Source organism: Lactuca saligna, chromosome 8, assembly GCF_052625555.1.
Source record: "Lactuca saligna cultivar CGN05327 chromosome 8, ASM5262555v1, whole genome shotgun sequence".
NCBI lineage: Eukaryota > Viridiplantae > Streptophyta > Magnoliopsida > Asterales > Asteraceae > Lactuca > Lactuca saligna.
The window spans coordinates 94,174,539-94,201,052 of record NC_136424.1 but is presented as its reverse complement, the minus strand read 5'-3'; the positions used below and the strand labels follow the sequence as shown (position 1 = coordinate 94,201,052).

The window sequence follows — 26,514 nt, the reverse complement described above, 5'->3', positions numbered from 1 at the left end:
GAACTATTTGTTTAGAACACTTACTCACAACCATTATTCTACTTTTAAATGTATGCATTTCAATAATTATCATAAAATAGACTTGAAATTGGTTTGCATGTTTATCTTCGGTTTGCATCGTGCCAAGAAGATGAGCCCTTTTGGTATTTAACGAGTTTTAGAATGTAAATATTTAAATGTGGAAGGTCTTCATTGCACGTTTTCTTAAACCTAAAGGCCCTTCTTGCATTTTAAAACAATACCTTTTGGTGTTCTATAAATAAACTCCATTGCATTGGATCTCAAAAAGTCAAAACAGTCGTACACAAACACAAACAGAAGGAAATATGTTTCCAAACATGTTATGTGGAGCATGCAAATCTCATCATAATCACAGGTGTAATTTCATATATTTCTCGTATAAACATTTATTTATTTAAATAATTATTTAGTCATTAATGTAAGAATAATTTTTTGTATCAGAAATTTGAAGATGAATAACTTAAAATCATTGGAACCAATTTCAAAACTCCGGTTTCAGCACTCCATTCCATTAGACATGGATCTGGATAACATCTTCATCAGCACTATTTCCTCAAAATCGAACAAAAGATCGAACAAGTAAGAACCTAACATGTTTCTCAATATTCCCTCTATTCCAAATAATAAGTGATTTGTAGATAATTTCAAACAAGATTTTACTAATATATAAAATTCATAAGCGCTCAATGCATGTAAATTGTAATGTAACCATAAATTATCATTATAAGTTTTAATTCCAAGCTTTGAAATACTAATATGATTTTCATATAATAACTTTTTATCTAGAAACTTAACGATCATGCAAAACATGTGCTAATTTGATATAAAAGTAAATTTTATAACAAAATTTAACATTACAAGCTTTCTAAATCTACATCTTTTTGTCTCAGATCCGATTTTAGCTTTCAATCTTCGGTTTAGATTTATGTGCATTTTTTCATTTAGTAAAAAAACTTACATTTCCTTTTTAAATTACACAAGTAGAATGTATGTATTGAATTTAGCATTATTTTATCATTGGTTTAAATTGATAACATCATCCATAATAAACAGTGTAATATCACTGAATATTAAATTTAATACATATTGAGTTCAATGAATATTAAATTTAATACATATTGAACTATTGAATAGAAAAATGACCTCTTTTAACTATTATAAATATATTTCATCGTTCTATATAAATATAGAATAACCCATAAATATATTTTGTTGAATTTTATAAAATTTAAAACATTATAAGAAAATTTAGATAGAATTAGATGGTGACTAGAAGTATGACGTAGGTGCCATGACATATTGACAGACGGTGTGTGTTTGTACTGCACCGCTAATAATAAAAATCAATAAAAGTTCACATCGTATTTCAGAGATGGCGATACTTGAATTGATAATCTTTTTACTCCATTGATTGATGTTACTGTGAGTGAATTAATTGTTTGATTGGTTGTTTTTGACAGAAACGGTGGAGGGTTTAGGAAGATGGCCAACAAGGTTTCTAATTTCTCCGACATGATCCACCGTGTCACCGCCTCCTGTTTGCTCCACCAACTCTGTTCCGGCAGCAACAACACCAATGACATTTCGGAACACGATACCGGAGAAGACGGTTCTGAAGAAGAAGGCACGGACAAGACTGAAGAGGGAAATGAAGAAGATGCGGAAGAGTACTTGGGGGCAGCGGTGGCGATGGTGGAGGAGCAAAGTGGCTACAGAACCAAGAAGGAGATTGAAATGGTGTTGTTGATGGGTGAGGTGTTTGAAGCGGTGTCATCTATGAAGACTGCGTATGTTAGTCTACAGGAGGCGCACTGTCCGTGGGATGCAGATAAGATGAGGTTATCCGACGTGGCGGTTGTGTCTGAGCTGAGGAAATTGGGGGTTTTTAGGGAGAGGTTCCGGCGGAGTTTCGGGATGAACATTGACAGGTCTAATAAGATGGTGTCGGGGCTGACGCTGAGGGACGTGGTGGCGCCGTATGAGGCGGCGATGGAGAAATTGAAGATGGAGGTGAGAAGCAAGGAGGCGGAGGTTGATAACTTGAGAGAGAAATTAAAGACGGCCACCACCATCAACGGCAGCGCCGGGAGGAAGTGTAGGTCGCATTCTTATCAATCAAAGAGAAGAGTCAGCTGCAGTAGCCAATTCCAATGTCCATCCACCGTTCCAGTCTCTCCGGCGCCGATGGTGGTGCCGGAGCTGTTCGAAACATGCGTGAATTCCGTTAAAGAAGGATCGAGATCCTTTGCGTCACTACTCCTCTCGCTCATGAAGGCGGCACATTGGGACATCACAGCCACCGTCAAATCCATCACCGGCACCAACTCCGCCATAACAGAGTCCAGTGTCGGACCAAAACAAGCCAAATACTCACTCGAATCATATGTAAACCGAAAAATCTTCCAAGGATTCGACCACGAGACATTCTACATAGATGGGAGCATATCTTCTATCCTAAACCCTAACCAATTCCGATCAGAATGCTTCACGCAGTACTCCGACATGAAATCATTGGATCCGATGGAGCTACTTGGGATCCTACCAACATCCCAATTCGGAAAATTCTGCTCGAAGAAGTACCTTTCAATTGTACATCCAAAAATGGAGGAATCGCTATTTGGAGATTTAGAACAGCGACGGCAGTTGTTAGCCGGGAACCATCCAAGGAGCCGATTTTACGGCGAGTTCTTGGCGCTGGCGAAGGCGGTGTGGCTGCTTCATTTGGTTGCGTTTTCGTTGGATCCGCTGCCGAGCCATTTTGAAGGGAGTAGAGGGGCGGAGTTCCACCCGGAATATATGGAGAGTGCGGTGAGGTTTCCCGGAGGGAGGGTGAGTAGCGGACTTATTGTTGGGTTTCCGGTGAGTCCAGGGTTTAAGCTCGGAAATGGACACGTCGTAAAAGCGAGGGTATATCTTGTACCTAAGTCTGAACTTTAGGCGAAGATTGAAATATTCAACCAAACAATTAAAAAAAAAAAAAAAAACCCCATGTATTTTCGTATTTAGTATATTTTAATTTCGGTATTAATTGTATTTTAATTAGCTATTTTGTGTAATGTTTTTTTTTTTTTTTTTTTTTTTTTTTTTTTTTTTTTTTTTTTGTGTGCGCGCGCGGTATTGTATATTGTTGAATATAACAAGTATATTTTTTTTAAGGTTAATACTATAAAAATCTTTAAGTTTACAGTTTTTTATTGGTTTTATCCAAAAAATTTTAGGTTCGTTTATATCACAAATTTGCATTGATTTTGTCATTTTAGTCTTTTTATCAGGTTTTTTGGTTGCTAGCTAGTTGCCTGCACATGTGTTGCGCCAAATAAGCGCTGGCTAAACCAAAGAAACGCCATATAATGATGAGTTGGTTGCTTTTGAAAAACAGCAAAGAAGGAAATGAGGATGGCAGGTTTCAATCTACCGACCTCCTACGCAACAATACAAGGCCTTACCTAGGGATGAGCAAAAGGACCGAACCGAACCCGACTTCGGCCAAAATCAAGAACCGAACCGGCCCGGTGGTTTTATCGGTTCCGGTTTTTGCTGGTTTTTCGATTTCGGAACCGATCTTCGAGAAATAGCAACGTATTTTGGGGTTACGGTTTCGGTTTATACCCGGTTATTGAATGTGATTATAAGCTCGAAGATCAATATCATGAATGCAAAACTATTATGTTTTTTATATACATATACATAAATTTGTTTAATATTTAAAACAAAATTAATGTTGAATTCTTTAAATTTTTATTTGTTGAAAACTTGAAATCGATCGACTACATCGTTATCAGAAAGAAATACGTCATTCTCATTGAAAATGACCGAACAGTGACTCAAATGAACAAGTTAAATTACTTTGATTCATATAATATTTTCATTTAAAGTTTTATTTATATTATATGTGACGAAAATTTGAAAATGAAAAGTCATTGCACTTTTTAATTTACATGCATAGAATTAAAATTATGAACCAAAATTTAATACTTAGCTATAGATATCTGAAACATGTTTGGTTTGAATGAAAAATATAATAAAAAATATCTTAGCTTAGATGTAAATTGGGTTTTTGTTTTACGATCGTGTTTTTTTTTTTTTTTTTTTTTTTTTTGTTATGTCCTAAGTTCTAGTTGAAGTTCAAGCGACAATGGCATGAGGCTTTTTGTATCCGGTCCGGTTCTCGGTTTTGGGGCGGTTCCAACGGCCGGTTTACCGGGTCCCAGTTCCAAATATTCACGGAATTATAGTATTGGTCCCGGCCCGACCGGTTCAATCGGGTTCCGGTTCCGGCCGGTTTCCCGATCCCTTTGTTCATCCCTAACCTTACCACCAAGTTTAAACGTTTTTGTGTTATAACTCCATATTTCTTAAATATAATATGTACCACTAATATCATTATATTAAATTTGTATTTGTTTTTGCTTATTATTATTATTAACATTAACATTAATAATAAAAGAAGAACACCAGTTCCACCGACCATCTGCAACACCACCATCACCATCAGTCCTCTCCCCTACAACCCAATCAAAAAATCACCAGAAATCCACTTGCAATCCTATCGTTGCTTGAGTCTCCGGAGACCTCAACCACCACCCACTTCTGTTAACACTATCTACAGCAGATCCGAAAATAAAAATAATGAACATTGAAGACGGTAGTCGTGGCTAGCGTTTATGAAGAACACATCGGATGATAAAGAAGACAAGCACTGGAGACGATGCATAGTGAATAAGATGAACAATAATCGTGACGTTAGATCTTGTAGGGACTGAAGACGACGAGAAGGGATTACGGTGACTGTCAGAAATATGAGGGGAAGACGATGAACAATGAAGATGGTGTTGGAGATGGTGACGAACATGGCGTCGGAGATGGTGACAGACGAAGGTGGCGATAGGAGGATGGGCGGTGGTTGGAATGTGTTGAAGAAGTTAATGAGTTTTTAGGGTTGTGGTTGTTGTATATTAAAAAGGAAATTATATGGTAATGGGTATTGAAAGTATATAATAAAGTTCAAAAAGTTATTTACACAAAAAGTTTCTAGCTTACTGGGAAGAGACTTTATTGTTGTGGTGGAGCCTCGAGGTCATAAGTTCGAAGCTTATTCCCCTCGTTTCTTTCTTTAAAAGCCTTTGTTTTTTAATTATAGTAAAACCCGATAAAATGGGATGTGATTGTCATCAGAAACCCGATAAATTGTCAAAATAACAAAATCAATGCAAGTTGTGACCATAAAACCAGATAAAAGAGTCAAAATGACAAAAACCCGATAAAATCGTCAAAATAACAAAATCAATGCAAGTTATGACCATAAAACCAGATAAAAGAGTCAAAATGACAAAATCAATGCAAATTTACTCTAAACAAAAAGTGTTCTTAATAAGACACCAATTAGACACTCTATTTATAAAATTTCAACCTATAATCAACTACTTGTAATCAGTTTTTTCGGAAAACAATGCAATTTCAACCAATAAAAATATTTCAAAAATTAATTAGAGTTGTATAAATGGTAAAATGAGGTGTCTTTTCAGATTATAGGGTTGGCTAAAAAGAATTATAAAACCAATAAAAAGATAGCACTAGCCCTACTTTTTATAGCACGATCTCAATCGATTCATATGAATGTATATTATGTATGATAAGGGTGCATATTTAATATATAGCCCAAAAGCCCAATATTCCATGACCCTCCCCCCGCCAACGATGAAAAAATTGTGGCGGGAATGCATTTTACTATAAAACCCAAAACCCTTGCTACCCATCTTGATATTTTGGTTTCCCCGCGTTTTTCGAGCCCTAACCCTAGCTTCTCCACCGGAAAGCTCATCTGTCGCCGGAAAAATGTTGGAGCTAAGGCTAGTTCAGGGGAGTCTCCTGAAGAAGGTGATGGAGTCGATCAAGGACCTGGTCAACGATGCCAACTTTGACTGCTCGGCCACCGGGTTTTCGCTTCAGGCGATGGACTCGAGTCACGTAGCGCTGGTGTCACTCCTTCTTAGATCCGAAGGATTTGAACACTATCGATGTGATCGTAACCTATCTATGGGTATGAACCTCAGCAACATGTCCAAGATGCTCAAGTGCGCCGGTAATGATGATATCATCACCCTCAAGGCTGACGACGGTAGCGACACCGTTACTTTCATGTTTGAAAGCCCTAGTAAGTTCCTGTTTCAATTCCTAATTGTGTTAACCATCAATTTGATGGTTTTGTTTGCATACCTTTCAATCAGAGTTATATAGCTTATATGAAGTTTTTGTCAATTCTCTGAAGTTATATCATGTCAATTACGAAGATCTGGATTTATAGATGCTAGATCTTGATTATATCTTATTTTAGAAGCTAAAATTCGAGGGTATATTCTGCAGCTCAAGATAAAATTGCCGATTTTGAGATGAAACTGATGGACATTGACAGCGAGCACCTTGGAATTCCTGAAGCAGAGTACCATGCCATTGTTCGAATGCCTTCAGCCGAGTTTGCAAGGATCTGTAAAGATCTCAGTAGTATTGGTGATACAGGTAGTTCTTTAGTCTTTATTTGAATGTGATTCGTTTTCTTTACCCCTGATTCTTTGATTCAATCAAAGATTACACAATTATAAACATTAGGGGATGATTTTTCGTGCAGTTGTGATATCTGTGACCAAGGAAGGTGTGAAGTTCTCAACAAGAGGTGATATTGGAACTGCAAATGTTGTTTGTAGGCAGAACACTACAGTAGATAAGGTGTGTATGCTACTGTTTTGGTATCATAAATTGTTTCTTAGCATGAAAATGTGTTAAAAAGATGAGAAATTGCAGCCAGAAGAGGCGACAGTGATTGAGATGAATGAGCCTGTGTCTTTGACATTTGCATTAAGATACATGAACTCGTTTACAAAGGCAACTCCATTGTCGAGTACTGTGACACTCAGTTTGTCTTCAGAGCTTCCTGTCGTGGTGGAGTACAAGATTGCAGAGATGGGGTACATTAGGTTTTATTTGGCTCCTAAGATTGAAGAAGATGATGAAGAGAACAAATCTTGAATCCACAAGATACAAGTGAGCTGTGAGAACTAAAATACTAAATGCTTTGTTACTTGTTTGCTAGTTGAAGGTATATTGTGTGTTATGTACTCACGAGAACATAGCCAAGTTTTTCTTGATGCTACCTTTTTTTTTTTTTTTTTTCATTTTGTTAGGATTTTTCAGTTTTTATTTGAGGTGTTTGTTTTGTTTTCTATATAATTGCTACTTGGTACTTTTTTTTTCCTAGCAAATTTAAATCTGTTTTTGTAATTGAATTATTGAAGCTGATTTCTGTATTCATTGTTTGAGATTAAAGCGTTTTAAATGAATTTGTTCCAAGTTTGACTCTTACTTCAAACTTGTAAAAATCACATGAATCTAAAGATCTCATTGACGGAGCCTGTCGCTTAGGGGTGTGCAAATAAATCATCGCACCAAAAGATTGAACCATTTTAATAAACAAAACTTATTGGCTTTTAGAAAAATAAGAAAACAAGTTTTAGGTATGATTTGTTATATAACCCTAAAAAAACCCAGTCAAACCAAAAGACCCAAATGATGTCGTTTTATATAAAAGTTCAATTGGTTAAGTATGCTACAAATAGCTGTCGAATGTATTCATCGTTTTCATTAAAAAATGAAATAAGCATTGTAAAAATTGTTTTTGTTATTTTTTTAGTATATTACTTTTTTCTTTTTTTATTTATCAACATTTTAATGAAGAAACCCAAAAATAAAAATAAAAGAACAAAAAACCTAAAAACGAAAAATAAACAGAAAATGGGCTTAGATTGTATATCCAAAGGAACATTTCCTTCTAGCTTATACACAATAACAATTGTTGTAGACTGATCTCAAAGCTGGTGTTTTTAAAACGCTTTTGAAAAGGTCCTATATTTTTTCAAGCTATACTTTTCTTTGGTCCAGCCTTTTTGGGACTGGTCTCTTTCTTTTTCAGTCCGGTTTCACGGTCATGGCATGGTTTAGTTTTGGGGACAGTTTTGAGTTATTTAGAAGTCAGATAATCTGTTAATAAAACATGTGTAATTAACAACAAAAATTATATGTAAATAAACTTTAGCTTCCGTTTGCATTGGTCTGGTCTTTTTATTGGAACTGGTCTATTCTTTTTTCAGATTGGTTGGTCCCAAATGGCCTTGTGCCGGTCCGGTTTTTTCTTTTTTGAACCCATCTTTTTTGGGTCCAGTGGCAGTTTTTTTGGGACCACCTGTCTTTTTGTTTATGTCTATGTTTCTTCTGTCATTTAAACCACATAAATTAATTTTTATAATATTTTTGTATTAGCTGCAAAAATAATTTACTTTTAAAAAATGAAGTCAAATTTGTTCATTTAATTAGCACCTGATTTGACATACCCCATATGTAAACTCAAATGTGGTATATACATGGCCCAAGAACCTTAATAATAGTCAAGTCAAAGATCCAAAAACTATAAACAAAGAATATCCTAGTTTCTGGTTTAATCAATCGTATTATATCATTTATATGCTTGTACAGGAAAGGGAATAATGACTCATGTAATAACAACTTGAAGGTAACAACGTGTGTAATTTATAAATGACTAAGATTGGTTTTAGTTTTACATGAAAATTTTGTTTAAACATGATAACACAACACAAAACACTCCTCCATACAAATCAGATCTAGAAAAGAAAGATTATGATACAACAAACCGGTATCGGTATTACCTTTGCATATTGAAAGTTGAAAGTGTTCAGGAATGCCTCCAGTCATCACCAACATATCTTGCTTGATCCCCAATCTCTTCTTCAATTCTAATTAACTGCACAAAACTTGAGATTATTATTAAACCCCACATATCCACCTAATATTCTTTTTTTTTTTTTTAAACGAACCTGATTATACTTGGCTAAGCGCTCTCCTCTAGAAGGTGCACCTGCTTTTATCTGACCCGTGCCAAGACCCACTGATAAATCAGCTAAAAAAGAATCATCCGTTTCTCCACTTCTTTGTGATATCACCACACCCCAATTACCATCTTTTGCCATCTTCACTACTTCAATTGCTTCTGTCACACTCCCAACTTGGTTCACCTGCATGTGTGTCTTTGTTTCTTTACAAATTATTCTCAACACTTAACATTCATTTTTCTCATGTTGTCCTTGTTGAGACGTGTTTTTACTTTTTAAATATTTAACTAATACTCATTTGGGATTTTTTTTTATTTAACCTTGAGAAGAAGTGCATTGCAAGCATGTTCTTGGATGGCTCTTTCAACACGTTTAGGATTTGACATCAACAAGTCATCTCCAACAACCTGCATATAACATAAAAGTCACTTGGAACAGCAACCAAAAACATTATGAAAACTCAAATAAGGACCAAATTTGTAAAACTCAAAATTATATTAAAAGTGAAAAGTTTAGAAAGTTAATCAACTTTTATTGTTAAATTCAGTTCAGTTTCCTTCCAACCCAATGTGTGACAAATTACAATTTCTTCATAATCCAATTCTTTCCAAAAACATACTCCAAATCAGCCAACATAATAAGGATTCATAAACAAACCTGGCAGATTCCAAGCCCTGAAAAATACTTCACTTGTTCCCAATCCTCCTTGTCAAATGGATCCTCAATAGACACAATAGGATAGTCTAAAAAACCAAAATAAGTCAAAAATAATGAATCGTTGTCTCATAATACATGACAACATGTTCATATACCTCTACATAGTTCCTTATAAATCTCAATCATATCTTCTCCTGATTTAAAGTTTTGTCCTGACCTTCTTGGAGATTTGAAATCTAAGTCATACTTTGAACCTAAAATCAATAGTAAATATAGATGTCAAGTTTTTTTGTTTTGTTTTTTTCAAAAACTATAGTTAAAAGAGTTATAGATTTGTAGTATGTATTACCTATGCAAAAATCAGTAGCAGCAATGTCAACTGCAATCTTTAGTTTATCAATATACCCTGTTCTACCGATTGCCTCCATTACAAGATCTAGTCCTTCTCTAAAGCTGCAAAAATGGAATATCATAATCATCAATTGAGGTAAAAGGAAAAGATCACACCATATTAATCAGAAGACATTAAACATGCCTGGTGATATCAGGAGCAAGGCCACCATCTTCACCAACATTACATCCATGTGCACCATATTTCTCTGCAATAACAGCCTGCATTTCAAACAGATAACAATTTTTTAAAAAGAAGATAGAATGAGAATGACACAATGGATTGGTATGATGTGCAACTCACCTTCAAATGATGATATGTTTCAGACCCCATTTGCATTGCCTCCTCAAATCTTTGTGCCCCAACTGGAAGAATCATAATCTCCTGATTTTATTAAAACAAAATTCTCAGAAGATTTAACATTGGGAAATGAGAATTGGTCACATATATTAATATATAAAGCATCAGCTTACTCGTATAGCCAAATTGTTCCCAGCATGTTTTCCTCCACTTATGAGCGTGAAAGCAGGAACAGGAAGAACACTGCTTCCTCTTCCAGAAAGTTCAGCAATATGTTTGTAAAGTGGAACATCCTTTTCAGCAGCTCCAGCTCTGCAAGCAGCAATTGACACTGCTAATATTGCATTTGCTCCAAGTTCACCCTGGATACATCATAAATGATTAAAACATATAAGATGATACCAGAAAAAATGTTACAATTGCAGTTTGGATAGCTACCTTTTTCTCAGTTTTGTCCAAATCTATCATTGCCTGATCAATTTGGTTCTGAAGGATTGGATCCATGCCAACTATAGCTTCAGATATCTTCTCATTGATATTCTTAACAGCTTTGCTCACACCATTTCCAAGATATGTGGATTTATCTCCATCACGTAACTCAATAGCTTCATACCTGTATTATGTAACAATTAAGGATCATATATATGTTTTACCATCTTGTATTTAAAATTCTGAGACTAATAATGAAGAATTTACATTCCAGAAGGAGCACCACTTGGAACAGACGCTCTGAACATTCCTTTATTGGTATACAAATCAACTTCAACAGTTGGAATTCCTCTACTATCAAGAATTTGCCTCGCTTTAACCTTGGTTATCACCGAAGGAACAGCTTTCCGCATATGATTAGACTATACATAAACAAGTAAATTAACTGTTTAGGATGATAATCGACGTAGTTTTAAGGTTAGTATAATCTTCTTATGACAATAATCGAGCTGATTGCAAATTCAAAACTTAAGAAGAGATTAGAAAGATTAGAAAAAGCTCACAATGAATAGAACGGGATCGGGAGTTTTTGCCCTAACAGCAGCATTGACAGCGTCTTCAATCTTCCGAGAGAGCGTGTGCTTATCTAGATAGTCCTGAACTGACATTTCAGCTTATGGTGTAACTACTATGGCTACTGCTACTACGTACACCTCGCTCAATGGGCCTGTCTATTCGATTACTCTTGGACTAAATCGGATATGGTAAAATTTGCAGAGATCGGAGAGAATAACGTCTGGGAATGAAGGAATTTTCCGGCAGGTTAAAACCTAAACACCATGCTGAAATTCGAATTGTTTCCGGAGAGTTGTGCTTGTTGGATTTGACTCACAGGTCACAGGTGCAAAGAGTATTCCTGTCTTTCACGTTCTAAAGTTATTTTTAAGTTTTCCTAAAAACTTAAAAGGGGAAACAAACATATATTTACCTTTATCATAATTTTTTTTTTTTTTTGTCGTTGTACTTTCAATTTTTTTATCAGAATATTGTACATTATTATTATTTTTTTTAAAATTCATTTATAATAATGAGATTTGAATTATAATGAAATAATACAAGTTAAGATATTTAGGCAATGTTTGCAAAAAGAAGCTATATTTTGGGAGCAAATATATTCATTTTATTTGAAACTCAAAAACTTCAAATATGGACAAAAATACAAGAGAGTCTTGAGACACCAAAATTACAAAACCCACCTATACTTATAGAAATAACATGTAATTTACTTTATTTTTTTATTATAAAACTAGTTTATAATCCGTAAAATCACGGCTACAAAATTAATTAAATTTTAATTGTTAGAACACAAAATTATTAATCAATTATAATCGTTAATTTAAATAAATATGTGAAATTATATTACGTTATAATTTGTATTAATTTTATTTTAATTTCTATTTCATTGTTATTAAATTTTTTGTAATTAAAGTGAAAATGTTAAAATTTGAAATAGAGAATTAATAGGTTGATAAGTGGCATGCATTAATCAAGAGTTTTATAGGGTGATACATGGCAAATATATATATATATATATATATATATATATATATATATATATATATATTTAATTACGAAGTCTAATATGATAACACATGTTAAAAGAAAATTAAAACTATTCTTTTATTAGAATAAGGATGTCCATATCATATGAGATTTACACCATTATTTAATAAAATCATGAAACAGAAGAGTTAAGATGTAAAATTCCACATAGAAGAAGATCTATGGTTCATTACCTTCCATTTGATGGGTTTTGAAAAAGATTCAGATCATTCATATAATACAATTTTATTATTATTATTTTTTTCAGGATATGACCAAGTTGATATCTTTTATACAGTGTCATGTAACTTTAGAGCGGAGTGTGAAAATTGTAAGCTCTTTCATATACTTTTCACTCTCTTTAACACTTTCATACTCCATCTAATGAACATAATAACCATCTTTTTTTTTTCGAAAGAATCCAAAATAAATTACTTATTTGTGAGTAAACATCAAGATTGCAATTAGTGATTATCCAATTTGTCCATTTTTTTTAAGTGATGGAAGTTACAATTAGTGATGAATGCAAAATCATCTGACTTGTGCTTCCTTTTTCTCATTTTGGCTGCAATTACTTTTTAAATATCCAATATGGACAGTTTTTATAATAATAAAAAATACACTTTCTATCACCTAGCAATGACATTACATATAATCATCCTAATTTGTGTCATGGCAGGATAATTCAAATCTCAATGCTATAATGGGTAATATTTTGAAAGTATGACGTTGTAATAAGGAAATTTTTGAAGGTACAATGCTATAATTAGAAACTATAAGAAGCTATATTGTTGTTTCTTGCATTTTGCCCAACATTATGCCCTATTTTTTCATCAAGTATTTATTGCCAAGTAATTTACGTTCCGCCGAATAACAATAAATGACCATTATAACATTTGTTTAGAATGAATCTTAAACACAAACAAGTGTAGAATATTTCCCCTTTCTTTATGAATGTTTAAATTTTTGTAAGATGATTTAATAAGAAGTGGAGATCTTTATGATATATTTAACTTAGTTGTCATATGAACACATAAATTACATGATACATGAGCTCGTGTACAATGAATTTATGGAATAACAAGTTTTTAATCTCAAACAGTTAAAATTTTCCAAAAATTACTTAACCACAAAAGCACTCGACGAGCCACTAAAATGGCTAATCGAACCGAATAAACTTTTAGATGCACCAAAATGGCTCACCCTATAAACCCCAGGAACAGTTGATTGTGGGATCCGCCATTCTATAGTAGCATGACTTTGAGCACTAAGCTTCGAAGGCCTTGACCACTTAAACCGAAGGCAAATATCATCATCATCATAAACCGGGACCCACGTATCCTGCCCTTGAAGCAACTCCACTAAAGCAAATGTCCCTTCAGTCATGAGATCGTTTCTAGGGCACGCTGACCAAAACACAACGGTCAGCGTGTCACCTTTTTTAAAGGTGGAATTTCGAGGGACATCAGTACTGACATCCCCGAATTTGACTCCCAATGGGGTGGAGTCCACCACCACGGGTGGTAGCAAGCCTATCTGCTTGCTTAGTAGATCCGGTGGTGGTGGGCCCGCTTCTACAGTTTTTCCGGTGACAATGGCGGTTGCGAGCTTTGTGAACTCCTGAATGTAGGCGCTTAAAGTATTTGGACCGTATAGCGTCGAAGCTCCCTGGTAAGATAAAAAATTCATGGTCATTTATGCACATACAATTTTGTACTGTGTTTGACTTACATTAGACTAGAACCGATGTCAATAAGACAAAAATTGTCTGAAACAGTGAGACAAAAAATTGAAACTTCTTGTCCTACCCAAAAAGGCTAGACTTTTTGTTCTACCAAAAAAGGTGGGATAGGTGTGCAAAAGACCCGGATACCCTCCTCATTCTGATCATGGAAAATAGCCCTAGAAAGCTTGTGGAGTCCCCTTGTAACAAATGTAAATTTATTGAACAAATCATCAATTAAGTTACCTCATATCTTTGCATCTCATATTCCTCAAAAGTGGTAATATATTGAGAGTAGGTATTAGTTAAACCAGCTATGACAACATGGACTTTTCCTTTAAAAACAGCACTAACAGCATCACGCAAGCGCCTCCCAGCCATAGTTGTAAATTCTGTTATTTTTCAACAATGTTATAATTTACCAATTTAGATTTAAAAGTTGCAAAAAATTTAAAAGAGTTTGGTTATTGTTTAAATATCTAAATTGTCCATCTATCAGATACCTCCAGGTACACTGAGAATCACCATCTGCCCGATCTTTAGTATTTGAACTGGGAGAATTGATGGCTGTTAAAGATAAAGAAAAAATAAAAATGTTATGTAAAGTCAAAATTTATCATTTTTGTAATTTTATGGGAATTTTGAGAAAAAATATATATATGATACTCACCGCCCAATCATATGGCACCTTCATTTCTCCTGTATCAAGCAAAATAGGCTTTGGCTGTTGACAGTCTTTTTGCTCCTGACTTGGTGTTTTTAGCAAGTTCCTCACCAATTTCCAAAATGGATTCCCCTAAAAGAATAATTAAAAATTTTCAAATATTTAACGAAATCGAAAAAACTCATAAAACCATGATTTGTTTTAACTTACAGTGTTGTCCCCTTGCTTAAAATCAAAAGCCCCAGGCCCATCAGTTGTTCCAGCTGCAAATGCAAATCCCATGGCAGCAGGACATGTTTTAACACTCTCATTCCCTCCTTTTTTCACCTCAAGCTGTGAAAAATCCAAATAACTGTGACGAAAATCAATCTTTCCAGTTAACTTTTCAGCAGCACTGTTAAAAAGATCAGCAGCTTTCTTGAATTGTCTCTCCCCAATTATACGCGTGCTTTCAAATTCATCTGGGTATCTGCCATTAATTGAAAAAAATTCAAGATTGATAAAGAAAATGTTAAAAACACATGAATAGAAAATTTCATAAAAGAAAATGAAAAAGGAAAAAGCACAAACCCTGGTCCTCTTCCATAACACAACTCATTCTTCCCACCACAAGTACTATGATTAAAATCACAGGGCAACCCAGTATCTGTGCAAAAAGCCCCAAGCACATTTGGACTCACATCCCCACAATTCGATTGACAAAAAGCAGATACAAATATCGGCCTATCTGCAGATCTAAGAGCACTTCTAACACGTCTTGATATGCTCAAATACTTGGTTGTTGGTTGACCAGAAGTTGACTGAAATGAAGACGCGAGTTCCAGCAACTCATGGTCTGTATAAAAACACCATAAGATTAAAAATAAACAATTTTAACTGGTAATTATTTTAATAAACTTACGGTTTGTTTGTGAAACTTGAACAATATTGGAGACTCTTCGTGGGTTTTCATTTTCACTAACACGTTTCTGATTATTGAACCAATCTTCCATGAGGCGTGCAGCTGTTCCTTTATTGTCCCCACTGATTAACTCATTTGTACGACTCATTGAAGTCCCATGAGTAGCAAACCAGTTAAAGGCACCCACTGGACCCCACTGATCATCTACAAACTTCAAAAGTGTCATTTCTTTATCCACATCATACTTGTACTTTGCCCTTTCTGTTGCAGGATTGTTAAGGTAAGCACTAGGGCTACGATTCACACCTGCATCCAAGATCTCTCCTGCAAGTTTTATACCAAAATTATCATAAATAAATGTCCCATAGTTTATAATGGTAACAAAATTAAGATATCTTTACCTTTGTTTACAAATACTGATCCAGGATGAAGGTTTTCATGAGCACGGATGATGCTTTGTTCAATGCCATCAACTATTACATCAAATGATTGGCGTACGAATCCTAAAGATGTAACAATATACACAACATATTGTAGATAGCCTCCAGGGCCTGCATGGGTGTGTATACCACTAATGGCAACGTTCTTTTCTGTGTATAAATCTCCATACCTATACAGCAAAAAGATGTTTTATTTGCACCTATAAAGACTATAACTTGATCACCAGTTATAAGTTTTAAGAAGTAAAGATAGAACATTAGAACTACAGTAAATGAGTAAAGTATTAAAGTACCTTGCTTTCAACCTCTCTAGGACTTTGATGGTTATAAGTTGTGAGGCCATGCAAGCATCAAGATTTACAAATACCACACGGTTTCCCTGTGGCTCTGCAACAATGAATGCACGAGCTCGAAGCCGAAAATGGATGCCAGATGCAGTTTGATCTGAGTTGGCATAGCCCATCATGTTGACATCAGCAGCAGGCCCTGTGATGTCATAGCTTCCAAGTCCTACTAAGTAATTGGAAGCTGAGATTGTTGTTTTCCCATTCAGTACACAAACTAGTAATAACACCCAAAACCATGCAATTGAATGTTGTTTCTGGATGAGAGACTGAAAGAACTCCATAACAACTCCACCAACGTGTAGAATTTAGCTCTCTCTAGGTCTTTCTTCACTGATGATAACAAAATAGGAGTGGAAGTTATTCACAAAATTAAATAGGTGAAACCAATCTTAACTTGATATTCATGCCCTAGATGGCTAGATATAATATCATAAGTTCATAACACATTTTTATATATGTATTCTCAAAAATCAATCTATCTCGAATAGGTAACATCATGAAGATAACCGGAGGAAACAATTAAGTTTCGTACCAAATTTGCATGTTTTCTCGACAAATAACATCAAATAGCAGGAACACTGAACGGAATCTGTTAACAACAATATTTAATCATCCAGATTTCCAAAGAACAACACCAGTCAACCAAGGCAATTGCACCAGGAAACCGTTATAATTTTTGAATCACCATCGATAATCTCCGAATAACAAAAAAAAGAAATACGTCTCAAATCACTATAATACTATATCATCTACAACCGACAGATTATTATAACCAAAAACATTAAAATGAGAAATCAAAACCTGTGTATTCAAATGGCAAACCGGATATGTCAAAATTGGAGGTTTAAACTAGAATAACTGAGATTTATACCTAAAATTCGACAGATTCAGCAGTGTATAGTGTCTACTCCATTAAATTGAGTATGATTGTATCATGTGAGTGTGATTGAGGTTTGAGTGGGAGAGAGGGTTGGAGTAATGGAGGAATGCGGGTATGAATGGAATTTATACATAGAGTGGCGTTGAAGTGAAGAGTGGGGAACATCGTTGGCGTTATTATAGTAGTAGGTGGAAGTCTGCGATGAATTAAATTAGGAGTCCACACATGATGCGTATGATTTTCAACGCTTTAGGGTCTAGATTTGTGATTATGATTTGATTGCAACAATATTGGGTTCAAACGTGATGTATATGTATCATATACTATATTTTTTTTTAAAATTTTTTTTAACTGGCAAATATTATTAAAAAAAAGTGTCACCGCCTAGGAAGTTACTAGATAGATAGGTCAGGAGAACAATTAGAATATCTTTATGTTAAGTTATATTACTATACGGTAACGTTTATGGAAAGCTTTTAATGTTTTTACTTGTTTGCTTTTGGTTAATAAAATGTAAGCATTACCAATAATTATTAATTTTGACTTTGGTTAACTTTCTTTCGCTTAACAGTATGATGTCTGATCTATTAAATAATATTTTTATTAAATCATGTGCCAAGCGTTGTATGGTTTATTAATTGCAATATTATTCTTAAGTTCATTACTGATTTCAAACTAGTTGTTTGTATGCAAGTCGTTTTGAATATGGTTTTCACAACTTCACATCGACTTAATATGTTGCTATGATATTTTTCTTAAAATCAAACATAAACTCCAAAAATTATATAAGCTGATACGAAAACTAATCGGTTTTTCAGTTTTTCATAACGGAAACATAACTTAAAATTTTGTTGTGTAAATATGAGATCTAACAAGATGCAAAAAAATTTGAAAACTCATACTTTAAAGAGTCGGGAGTTTCAAATAAAAAATATAATAAATAAAAATTCCGTACTCCAACTTTATCTTAATCTAAAACAGGTTATGAGATAAATATTATAGGGTTTCGACACATATTTCTTGTTTTTACTGAAAAAAGAACATATGACAATGAAAGTTAGCCTAGAAATAAATAAGTATACACGAAATAAACACATATCACATAGTATCTCATTTTATCATTTTATAAATCATGTAATTTGTAAGCTCTAGATCTAGTATTTTCTTCTTAATCTTATTTATAAAAAATAAAAATAAAATAAAATAAAATAATAAAAAAAAACTATAAGTATAACAGAGATTTTTTTCCCCGCAAAACACTATCGATCAAAATTGAAATACACAAATAACTATCTATCTACCTCTTCTAAGATTGGAGGGACCGAGGGACTAGTGTCACCGAAACCGCACTCCCTTCACCGCCACATAAGTGCCACGTCATTTTTTACTACACCAGAGTGGTTTCTTGCCACACCAAGGGAGTGGTGTCACATTTTTTTTTTAACTATTTTAATTTAATAAAACTTATTTTTTAATAAAAAAACATAATTTTAAAAATATAATATTTCATTAATTAAAAATACAAATACCATACATTGCTTAACTTAAAAAAAAAAAAAAACCTAAAAATTTAGAAAATCCGATTAGAAACATAAAACCTACAACTTATTTTAAAAAAAATACACCAAACGATAAAAAAAAAACCTAGAAATTAGCCACGATTTGAGTAACGTTTTTTACTTCCTCCTTCATCGCCAAAATAACTTGAAGCTCGTCCCCGGTTATATGCGACGTGTCCAACGATAGTATTCGCATGTCACTGTCCCTTTGTTTCCGCAACTCTTTTTCAGAAGCAATTTGCAAAATCTTGTTCATTCAATCTTTTATACCCTTCATGTCGACCCCCATTTCTTTCAACTCATCTGTATCTGACCCTTTGCATTTGCCTTTGCTTTTTGCTTTGTCTCTTCCCATTGGTTGGAAGGTGGTGAAACTGGAACATGTTTATTTTCGTTTAGATCAAATTGAACACAAGCATTTGATGTAATGTGGTCGGACTCAGATGTTCTGCTGCGTTTTGAACCACTGTCGATATGCTCATCTGATGTTTTGCTACTTTTTCTATTTCTTGTTATCTTTCACAAAATTCCAAACTTCAAGAAACTTTTCTTTTTGATACACTTTTAGCGCTTTCCTCAAAATCACATCATCGCTTTCTCCACTTTTTCATTGACGTTTCATGTTGTTATACAAATCATTAAATAACATGATTTCCTTGTTCCCCGATTTCGAGTAAACTTGATGTTGTAAACGGTATTCTTCACGGTTCATTCCTTTATGAACCTATGTAAAACGTGAATCCAAAAGTGGTCATGCTTTTGGTCTTTTCCAACTGTTGCATCTTCTGAAATATCGATCCAAGATTGTGCCAACACTAACACTTCCAAGGGTTCCCAACATTTTGCCTCCGCCTTCTCTTTTCTTTTAGTTGCTGCTCGAGTGGGCTGAGTTTCTGTAACGAATTCTGGTTCGGAATCAGAAACAACCGTTTGTGGTTGTGTTTGTGTTTGTTGAACAAACTCGGGTTGAGACAAAAAATCAAATGGATTAAAATTTGTGTCAGGTTGTGGTAGTGGTTGTGTTTGTGGTAGTGGTTGTGTTGGTCGTTGTGGAAAATACAGAAACATACCGCCATAATGGTAATACGAAGGTGAAAAAATCGGTTGATCAAATGAATGTATGGGGGTTGTGGTGTTTCTGATAGATGTTTTTTCTTTGTTGGGTCTTTTGGAAGAAGACATTTTCAAAAAAAATTGGAGGAAAAGAGAGTAAAATTGTAAGGATTTTGGTTGAAAGTTATGTAAAAAAGGAAAAGTATATATATCGCGTAAAGTAAAAAAAATAATAAATTAAATGAATTCAGTCGCAAGGACCGTTTAATGGTCAACATAGCACCAACCAATCATAGCATGCAGTCATTTCTAGCCGCAGTGCGGCCAAAACCGCAGGAAAGCGCACCCAGGGGCGGTGTTTGTAATCCATGTGGCAAGAGTGCGGTTCCAAACCACAACCCACTCCCATCAGTCTAATAAACAAAACCCAATTATTACACATCCTTATTTTACAATGCTACATTGCAACATGTCATACTTCTAAATAATTTTTATAATTCCCAAAAATTATATAAAAAATCCCGGAAATATTAATTGTAATTAATTAATTGCCAAAATTATATCAAAAAACAGGAATTATTATTTGGAAAGCACATTCAAATTCCATTTATTTTGGTAACAATATCAAATTTCAATTCAATTTTTGAAACACAAATTTTATCCTATTTTGATAATTGTATTTTGGTTTACAACTTAATAAATTATATCAAAATAAATCAAAACGTCAAAGCATACAAATTGAAAATGTTTTTTTAGGCCTAGGAACATGTTTATTCAATTAGGCGTACGAACAGATGCCAAAATAATATTATAGTATGTATTTATTTTAATTATAAAACCAATATAATGTCATTAATTGTACATTTTTCAAATTCCTAAATTTTGAAATTTAAAAATTTATCACCTTAACAATTGAGAATCTGATGCATTTTTTTTACAATTATTAATTATTTTTGTCTATATAAATTTTTTAATTATACCAACCATGGTTTCCATGGGTTATAACCTACTAGTTTAATCAACAAATCCGATCCTTTAAGTTTTTTCACGGAAAATATTTCCTTTCAACAACCAATAAGACAATTCCAACTACACATTTATTCCATTTAATCAAAAGGATCATTAATACTCGTATCTTAGTTGACTAATCTTACGATGTGAGTAAGTGATTCGTCTAATATAAAACCATAGATAATTTATTCATAATGAACTAGTGGATTTTTAGAAATCATCTATTTTGTTAACATATGAGAAAAATAATAGAATATCATTTGATCAACCTAAAATCCAATTTGATTGCTTTGTAATCACTACTCATCTAAGGTCATCCGTTATACCCGCCACATATGTGGTGAGTGCCACATCAACATCATATTCCCCTACCACTAACATGAGATACATATCACTAACACACCATTCCACATCATTATTTTTATTTTTTTTAATTCAAAATTACAATAAAACTATATTTTTTATAATTAAAAAACAATAATTTTATAAACTAGTTTTTCATTAATTATAAAAATAAAATTACAACTTCAAACTACACTACTTAGTTAATCTAGAAAAAAAAACATTTCATTAATTAAAAAAAACAAACATACATACATATAAAAAAACTAATCGTCGTTCATGTTACGTTGGTATAAATGTTCCGCGACATCTTCTCGAATATTGAAACACGTTTCACTATTATGAATTTCAACAATTTGCTATAAAAACGCATTCGTTCTGGGTACGAACTCCTCAATTGGAATGACAACGTCGTTCAGATCATACGTGTAAATCGCTCGAACTTCATCTTCAATAATCATATTATGCATTATAATACATGCTAGGACCATTCATTTAATTCTTTCTTTATCCCAGAGTCGTGTAGCATATTTCACTACATGTCATGTCTGCTTAAGGACTCCAAATGCTTTCTCGATATCCTTTCTCGCCGATTCCTGTTTTTTTGTAAACAACTTTGCCTTTTCACTTCGAGGAATCGAGTATGCCTTCATCAATGTAGAATAATCCGGGTATATCCCATCACCAAGGTAGTAACCGTAGTTGTACGTGTGCTCGTTCACCGTGAACGTCATATCAGGTGCTTTCCCGGTCCAAATATTGTTGAAAAGTGGAGATTGGCCAAGAACATTAATGTCGTTAGACCCCGCTACTCCAAAAAGGCATGCCATATCCACAAATCTTGAGATGCAACAACTTCTAGGATGATAGTTGGTTCACCTATATCTCCTTGAGCGAACTGACCACGCCATGCATTTAGACATTTTTCCCAAGCCACATGCGTACAATCTAGACTGCCAAGCATACCCGGAAATCCATGCCTCTCTTCATGAGTCGAATATAATCTCTCAATATCACGTTGAGTAGGTTTGCGCAAATATTGTTCGTGAAAAACCTCATACACACATGCAGAAAACCAATCTACACATTCAACTGCGGTCATTTCAGATACTTTCAAGTATTCATCAGATACGTCAAATGTTATACCGTATCCTAAATACCTAAGAGCAGCCGTACATTTTTGTATACTACTAAAACCCATTCTTCATCTAGCATCGGGTTTTTGTTTGAAAAAATCATAATGAGATTCTAAAACATTACTAATACGTAAAAAAATGGTCTTATTCAGACTGAAACGACGTTCAAACGAGTCGTTATTATAAAGACAATTATCGGCAAAGTAATCACGTACCAATAAGTCGTGTGCATCTTGGCGATCACGATTGTCGACCGCCCTTGTACGAGAAACATTCAAACTTTCTTCTTCGTGAATGTGTTGCGCAACGTTGAAGAATGTCTCGACGAATTCTATGTCGTCATCCGAGTCAAAAGTTTTTAAGAATTCCATGTGTTTTGTGGAATCCATGTGTTTGTGTTTTGTGATTTTAGAGAATGAATGGTAGAATGAAGGTGTAAGTTTTGGTGAAAATAGAAGGTTTATTTATGTGTATTGAATTGAGTTTGAAAAAAATAGGTCAAATAATTGTTCAACGGTCGAAGAAAGCAAGCACCAATCATCTTCTCCGTTTGAATTCGTCGTCGGGAACACAAAGGATGACGACCACGCCCGACCACGATTAATCGGGGTGGTGTGCACGAGTTTTTCTCATGGCCACATGGACCACGGATACTCTCTTTGAGAGTATACCTGAAGGTCTAATAGAAATTTGCACGTGATTTTCAGTTTTGACACGATTTTTTTTTCATTATTACCGGTTGCTTTGTGGGTGATTCTTATCACTCAATATTCATAGACACATGTCTTAGTTGTTAGAATATTTGTTAGTTTCGGTTATTTAGTTATTCTTTACAAGTCTGTTTAAGTTCTTGTATATATGTATTGAGTTTTTCATTCAATTCAATCAATGAAAGAAATGTTCTCTCTCAAACATATTTCTCTCTCTAAATTTCAAATCTAATATGGTATCAGATTAAAATCGATCCATTTTGTTCTTCATTCTTGCTTCTTCTTCATTCAATCATGTCTGATACGACTTCATCTGATTCTTCTGCCATCAATGTTTCCAGTCCATATTACATTGGATCTTCTGATAATCCCAATTCCATTCTTGTTTCCACTGTGTTCAATGGAATTGGATTTCAATAATGGAAACGGTCGATGATTCTCTCTTTATCTGCCAAAAACAAACTAGGATTTGTTGATGGATCCATTACGCCTCCTGCATATTCGAATTGGCACAGGGCTAATTCAATGGTTATGAGCTGGATACTAAATTCCTTGACCAAAACAATTGCTGACAGTGTTCTTTTTTTACCTATTGCTTTTGAAATCTGGAATGATCTTCATCAACGATTTGAACAACCAGATGGAACTCTTCTTTACAAAACTCAGCAACAATTGTTTTCTCCTTCACAAGTTACCGATGATTTTTCTACCTATTTCACCAAATTAACAAAAAAGTGGGATGAATTACGGATCGTACAAGTTATTCCTCTTTGCACCTGTACTGTTGCTGCATCGATTCAGAAATTTTTTGAAGATCAACGAATTATTCAAATGCTAATGGAGCTAAATGATTCATATAAAATTGATCGTGGTCAAATCCTTATGATGAAGCCGTTACCTTCACTTTCGCTGCCTACTTGTTGATTATTCAAGAAGAATGTTAAAGAAAATTTTCAATTCCTTCGATCATAAACAATGATGCAACTGCAATGCATGTTAATTCGGAATCATCTGTCAAACCCTAATAAATCGCTTCTCTGTACTCATTGCAAGAAGACAGGTCATACGAAAACCAATTGCTATCATTTAATTGGTTTTCCTTCATCATTCAAATTCACCAAATCAAAGAAGGATGATCAAAAATCAAGTGTTCAAAATGTTGTATCGATATCCAATTCTCCCTCAATCACCATGGAACAGTATGAACATCTTGTTCAACTCATTAACAATCAGAATCTGACATCTTCTTCTTCGATCAATCAAAACAACTCTTCAGTGGTTCATGGTGCTATGAAGGACGAAGGTACAACTTTCTCTTATCATCATTTTGTTGCAAACGTTTATACGTCCTCATCATTATTGCTTACTAGTTTTTCTTGGATCATAGACTCAAGGGCCACAGATCATATTTGCTCTAATTGTGATCTATTTTTTTCATTTAAATCACTTACTCAGCCACATTACGTTGGGCTTCATGATGGTCATCATGCCACTGTTTCTTTCATTGGTGATATACAATTGCATGATTCTATAATTCTTTGTCAAGTCTTGTATGTTCCTTCATTCAAATACAATCTCATTTCTATTCGCAAATTCACAAAACATCTGAATACATTTGTCATCATTACTGATGAAGCATGTCTTCTGGAGGACCCTTCATCAAAGAATGAGATTGCTCTAGGTGTTTTTGGGAAGAATATCAATTACCTATATGTCCTTGATCATCGAACCGTTAAGGATTCTCTTTCGTTTTCTTGTCCATTTCCTTCTAAAACATATTTCAATGTAATCAATAAGCCTTCAAACACTTTGTTATGGCATAAACAATTAGGTCATCTTCCTTTTCGTAAACTCAAACAGTTGTCTCTTATTTCTTCACATTGTAATGAATTTGCATATGATTCTTGTTTGACATGTTCTTAAGCTAAACAACCACATTTATCTTTTCCTAAAAGTCTATATAATACTCATAATCTTTTTGATTTAGTACATACTGATTTATGGGAACCTTATAAACATGCAACTCATGATGGTTTTAAATTTTTTCTAACCATTGTTGATGATTACTCTCGACATACATGGATACATTTGATGAGTAATAAAGGTGTAGCATGGAATCTTACTAAAGGTTTTGTTAATCACATACAAACCCAATTTCATAAGACCATAAAGATTATCAGATCTGATAATGCATATGAATTGGGTTCTAGCAATGAGGGAGTTGATTTTTTTCAAACAAAAGGAATCATTCATCAAATATCAACACCATATTGTCCTCAACAAAATGGTTTAGTTGAACAAAAGCAACGGCATATTTTAGAAAGGGTGGTGTGCACGAGTTTTTCTCGTGGCCACATGGACCGTGGATACTCTCGTTGAGAGTATACCTGAAGGTCTAATAGAAATTTGCACGTGACTTTCATTTTTGATACGACTTTTTTTTTTTTTTCATTATTACCGGTTCCTTTGAGGGTGATACGGTTATTTTCTTGTCTAACACTAAAGTGTCGGTAGCATTAACTTGTCAAAAAAGAAATAAAAGTTGTTCGAGTTGACTCCAATCAACGACTTATATCTTGCCCAAGCATATAGAAAACATATATAGCAGACATGGCAATGACCACGACCATGCACATTTTAAACCAAGTATCCCTCAACTTTATTTATTACAACTTATCTACTCGAACATGCAATCTTATTTTTAATGTTCAGATTGATAACCAACTAGTGTAATTGTTGTGATCTATAATAGGTTTTACAGTTACAACTCCTATGGTAGCAACATGTCATCGAGGTGGCACTCATGTGACATTTAAGTCACCAATTTTTTATATACTTTATTTTAAATTAAATTACAAAAATGAAAACTTTAAAAAAATATTATTATTCACCTAAACTAAGTTTCCATGAGGATAACATGCACAAATCAAGAAAATAGTCCAAAAGAAACTAAAATAAAACCACACCATGTTGTAACACTCACCACTATTATTTTATTTGGGATTGAAACGTTGGTGATGGCATAGGGGATTGGGTTCGAAGTCGATGGAGGATGACTTTTTCATGAAAGGGAGGAAGGGGATGGGATTGAAATTGGATCAAACTATTCTAATTATTGGAGGCAAAAACCAAGTTTGGAGGAGCTTCAGTCTTATATGTCTAGAAGAAAGACAACGTAATGCAAATGCATAACGACTACACGGACCGCATAAAGTGTTTGGGAAGAAAATAGACACATATTACTCATGATAAATATCTTATACCTTTTCGTTGTATCTGACATATTATATTTCTAAGATTGATATGAAATTGAGATATCACCGAATGCGAATGTGGGAATACGACACTTCATATAAGATATTGTCGTTTTGAGTTTTTTGTTGTGTTATTCAGGCTAAATAATGTTCCAATAATATTTATATTTGTAACATCTTGTTTCCTACAATTTATG

The 26,514-nt window shown here is 34.0% G+C and overlaps 5 protein-coding genes across 5 annotated transcripts; 3 read left to right on the top strand and 2 right to left on the bottom strand.

Moving 5' to 3' along the window:
• Positions 1-254: 254 nt before the first annotated feature.
• LOC145012216 (protein GRAVITROPIC IN THE LIGHT 1-like) lies at positions 255-3,063 on the top strand. The gene is made up of 3 exons (XM_078971013.1): positions 255-376; positions 463-600; positions 1,482-3,063. Exons 1-3 carry the CDS (start codon positions 327-329, stop codon positions 2,956-2,958), a joined length of 1,665 nt encoding a protein of 554 aa, XP_078827139.1. The 5' UTR covers positions 255-326; the 3' UTR covers positions 2,959-3,063.
• A 2,712-nt stretch (positions 3,064-5,775) lies between these two features.
• LOC145013178 (DNA sliding clamp PCNA) lies at positions 5,776-7,296 on the top strand. The gene is made up of 4 exons (XM_078971983.1): positions 5,776-6,175; positions 6,385-6,537; positions 6,647-6,744; positions 6,820-7,296. The coding sequence occupies exons 1-4, from the start codon at positions 5,857-5,859 to the stop codon at positions 7,042-7,044; spliced, it is 795 nt and encodes a 264-aa protein (XP_078828109.1). The 5' UTR covers positions 5,776-5,856; the 3' UTR covers positions 7,045-7,296.
• A 1,279-nt stretch (positions 7,297-8,575) lies between these two features.
• LOC145011062 (cytosolic enolase 3-like) lies at positions 8,576-11,639 on the bottom strand. Its single transcript, XM_078969686.1, has 12 exons — positions 11,259-11,639; positions 10,963-11,117; positions 10,705-10,879; positions 10,440-10,628; positions 10,270-10,350; positions 10,111-10,187; positions 9,925-10,028; positions 9,731-9,829; positions 9,576-9,661; positions 9,239-9,325; positions 8,904-9,101; positions 8,576-8,830 (listed from the first exon to the last, which is right to left on the bottom strand). The coding sequence occupies exons 1-12, from the start codon at positions 11,361-11,363 to the stop codon at positions 8,762-8,764; spliced, it is 1,425 nt and encodes a 474-aa protein (XP_078825812.1). The 5' UTR covers positions 11,364-11,639; the 3' UTR covers positions 8,576-8,761.
• A 1,635-nt stretch (positions 11,640-13,274) lies between these two features.
• LOC145010813 (neutral ceramidase 2-like) lies at positions 13,275-17,448 on the bottom strand. The gene is made up of 10 exons (XM_078969361.1): positions 17,244-17,448; positions 16,319-16,702; positions 15,987-16,195; positions 15,586-15,909; positions 15,255-15,519; positions 14,895-15,153; positions 14,691-14,816; positions 14,524-14,587; positions 14,267-14,412; positions 13,275-13,965 (listed from the first exon to the last, which is right to left on the bottom strand). Exons 2-10 carry the CDS (start codon positions 16,651-16,653, stop codon positions 13,417-13,419), a joined length of 2,277 nt encoding a protein of 758 aa, XP_078825487.1. The 5' UTR covers positions 16,654-16,702; positions 17,244-17,448; the 3' UTR covers positions 13,275-13,416.
• Positions 17,449-23,495: 6,047 nt separating this feature from the next.
• LOC145009916 (uncharacterized) lies at positions 23,496-23,987 on the top strand. The gene has a single exon (XM_078968534.1). It carries the CDS (start codon positions 23,496-23,498, stop codon positions 23,985-23,987), a length of 492 nt encoding a protein of 163 aa, XP_078824660.1.
• The last annotated feature ends 2,527 nt before the right edge of the window (positions 23,988-26,514 follow it).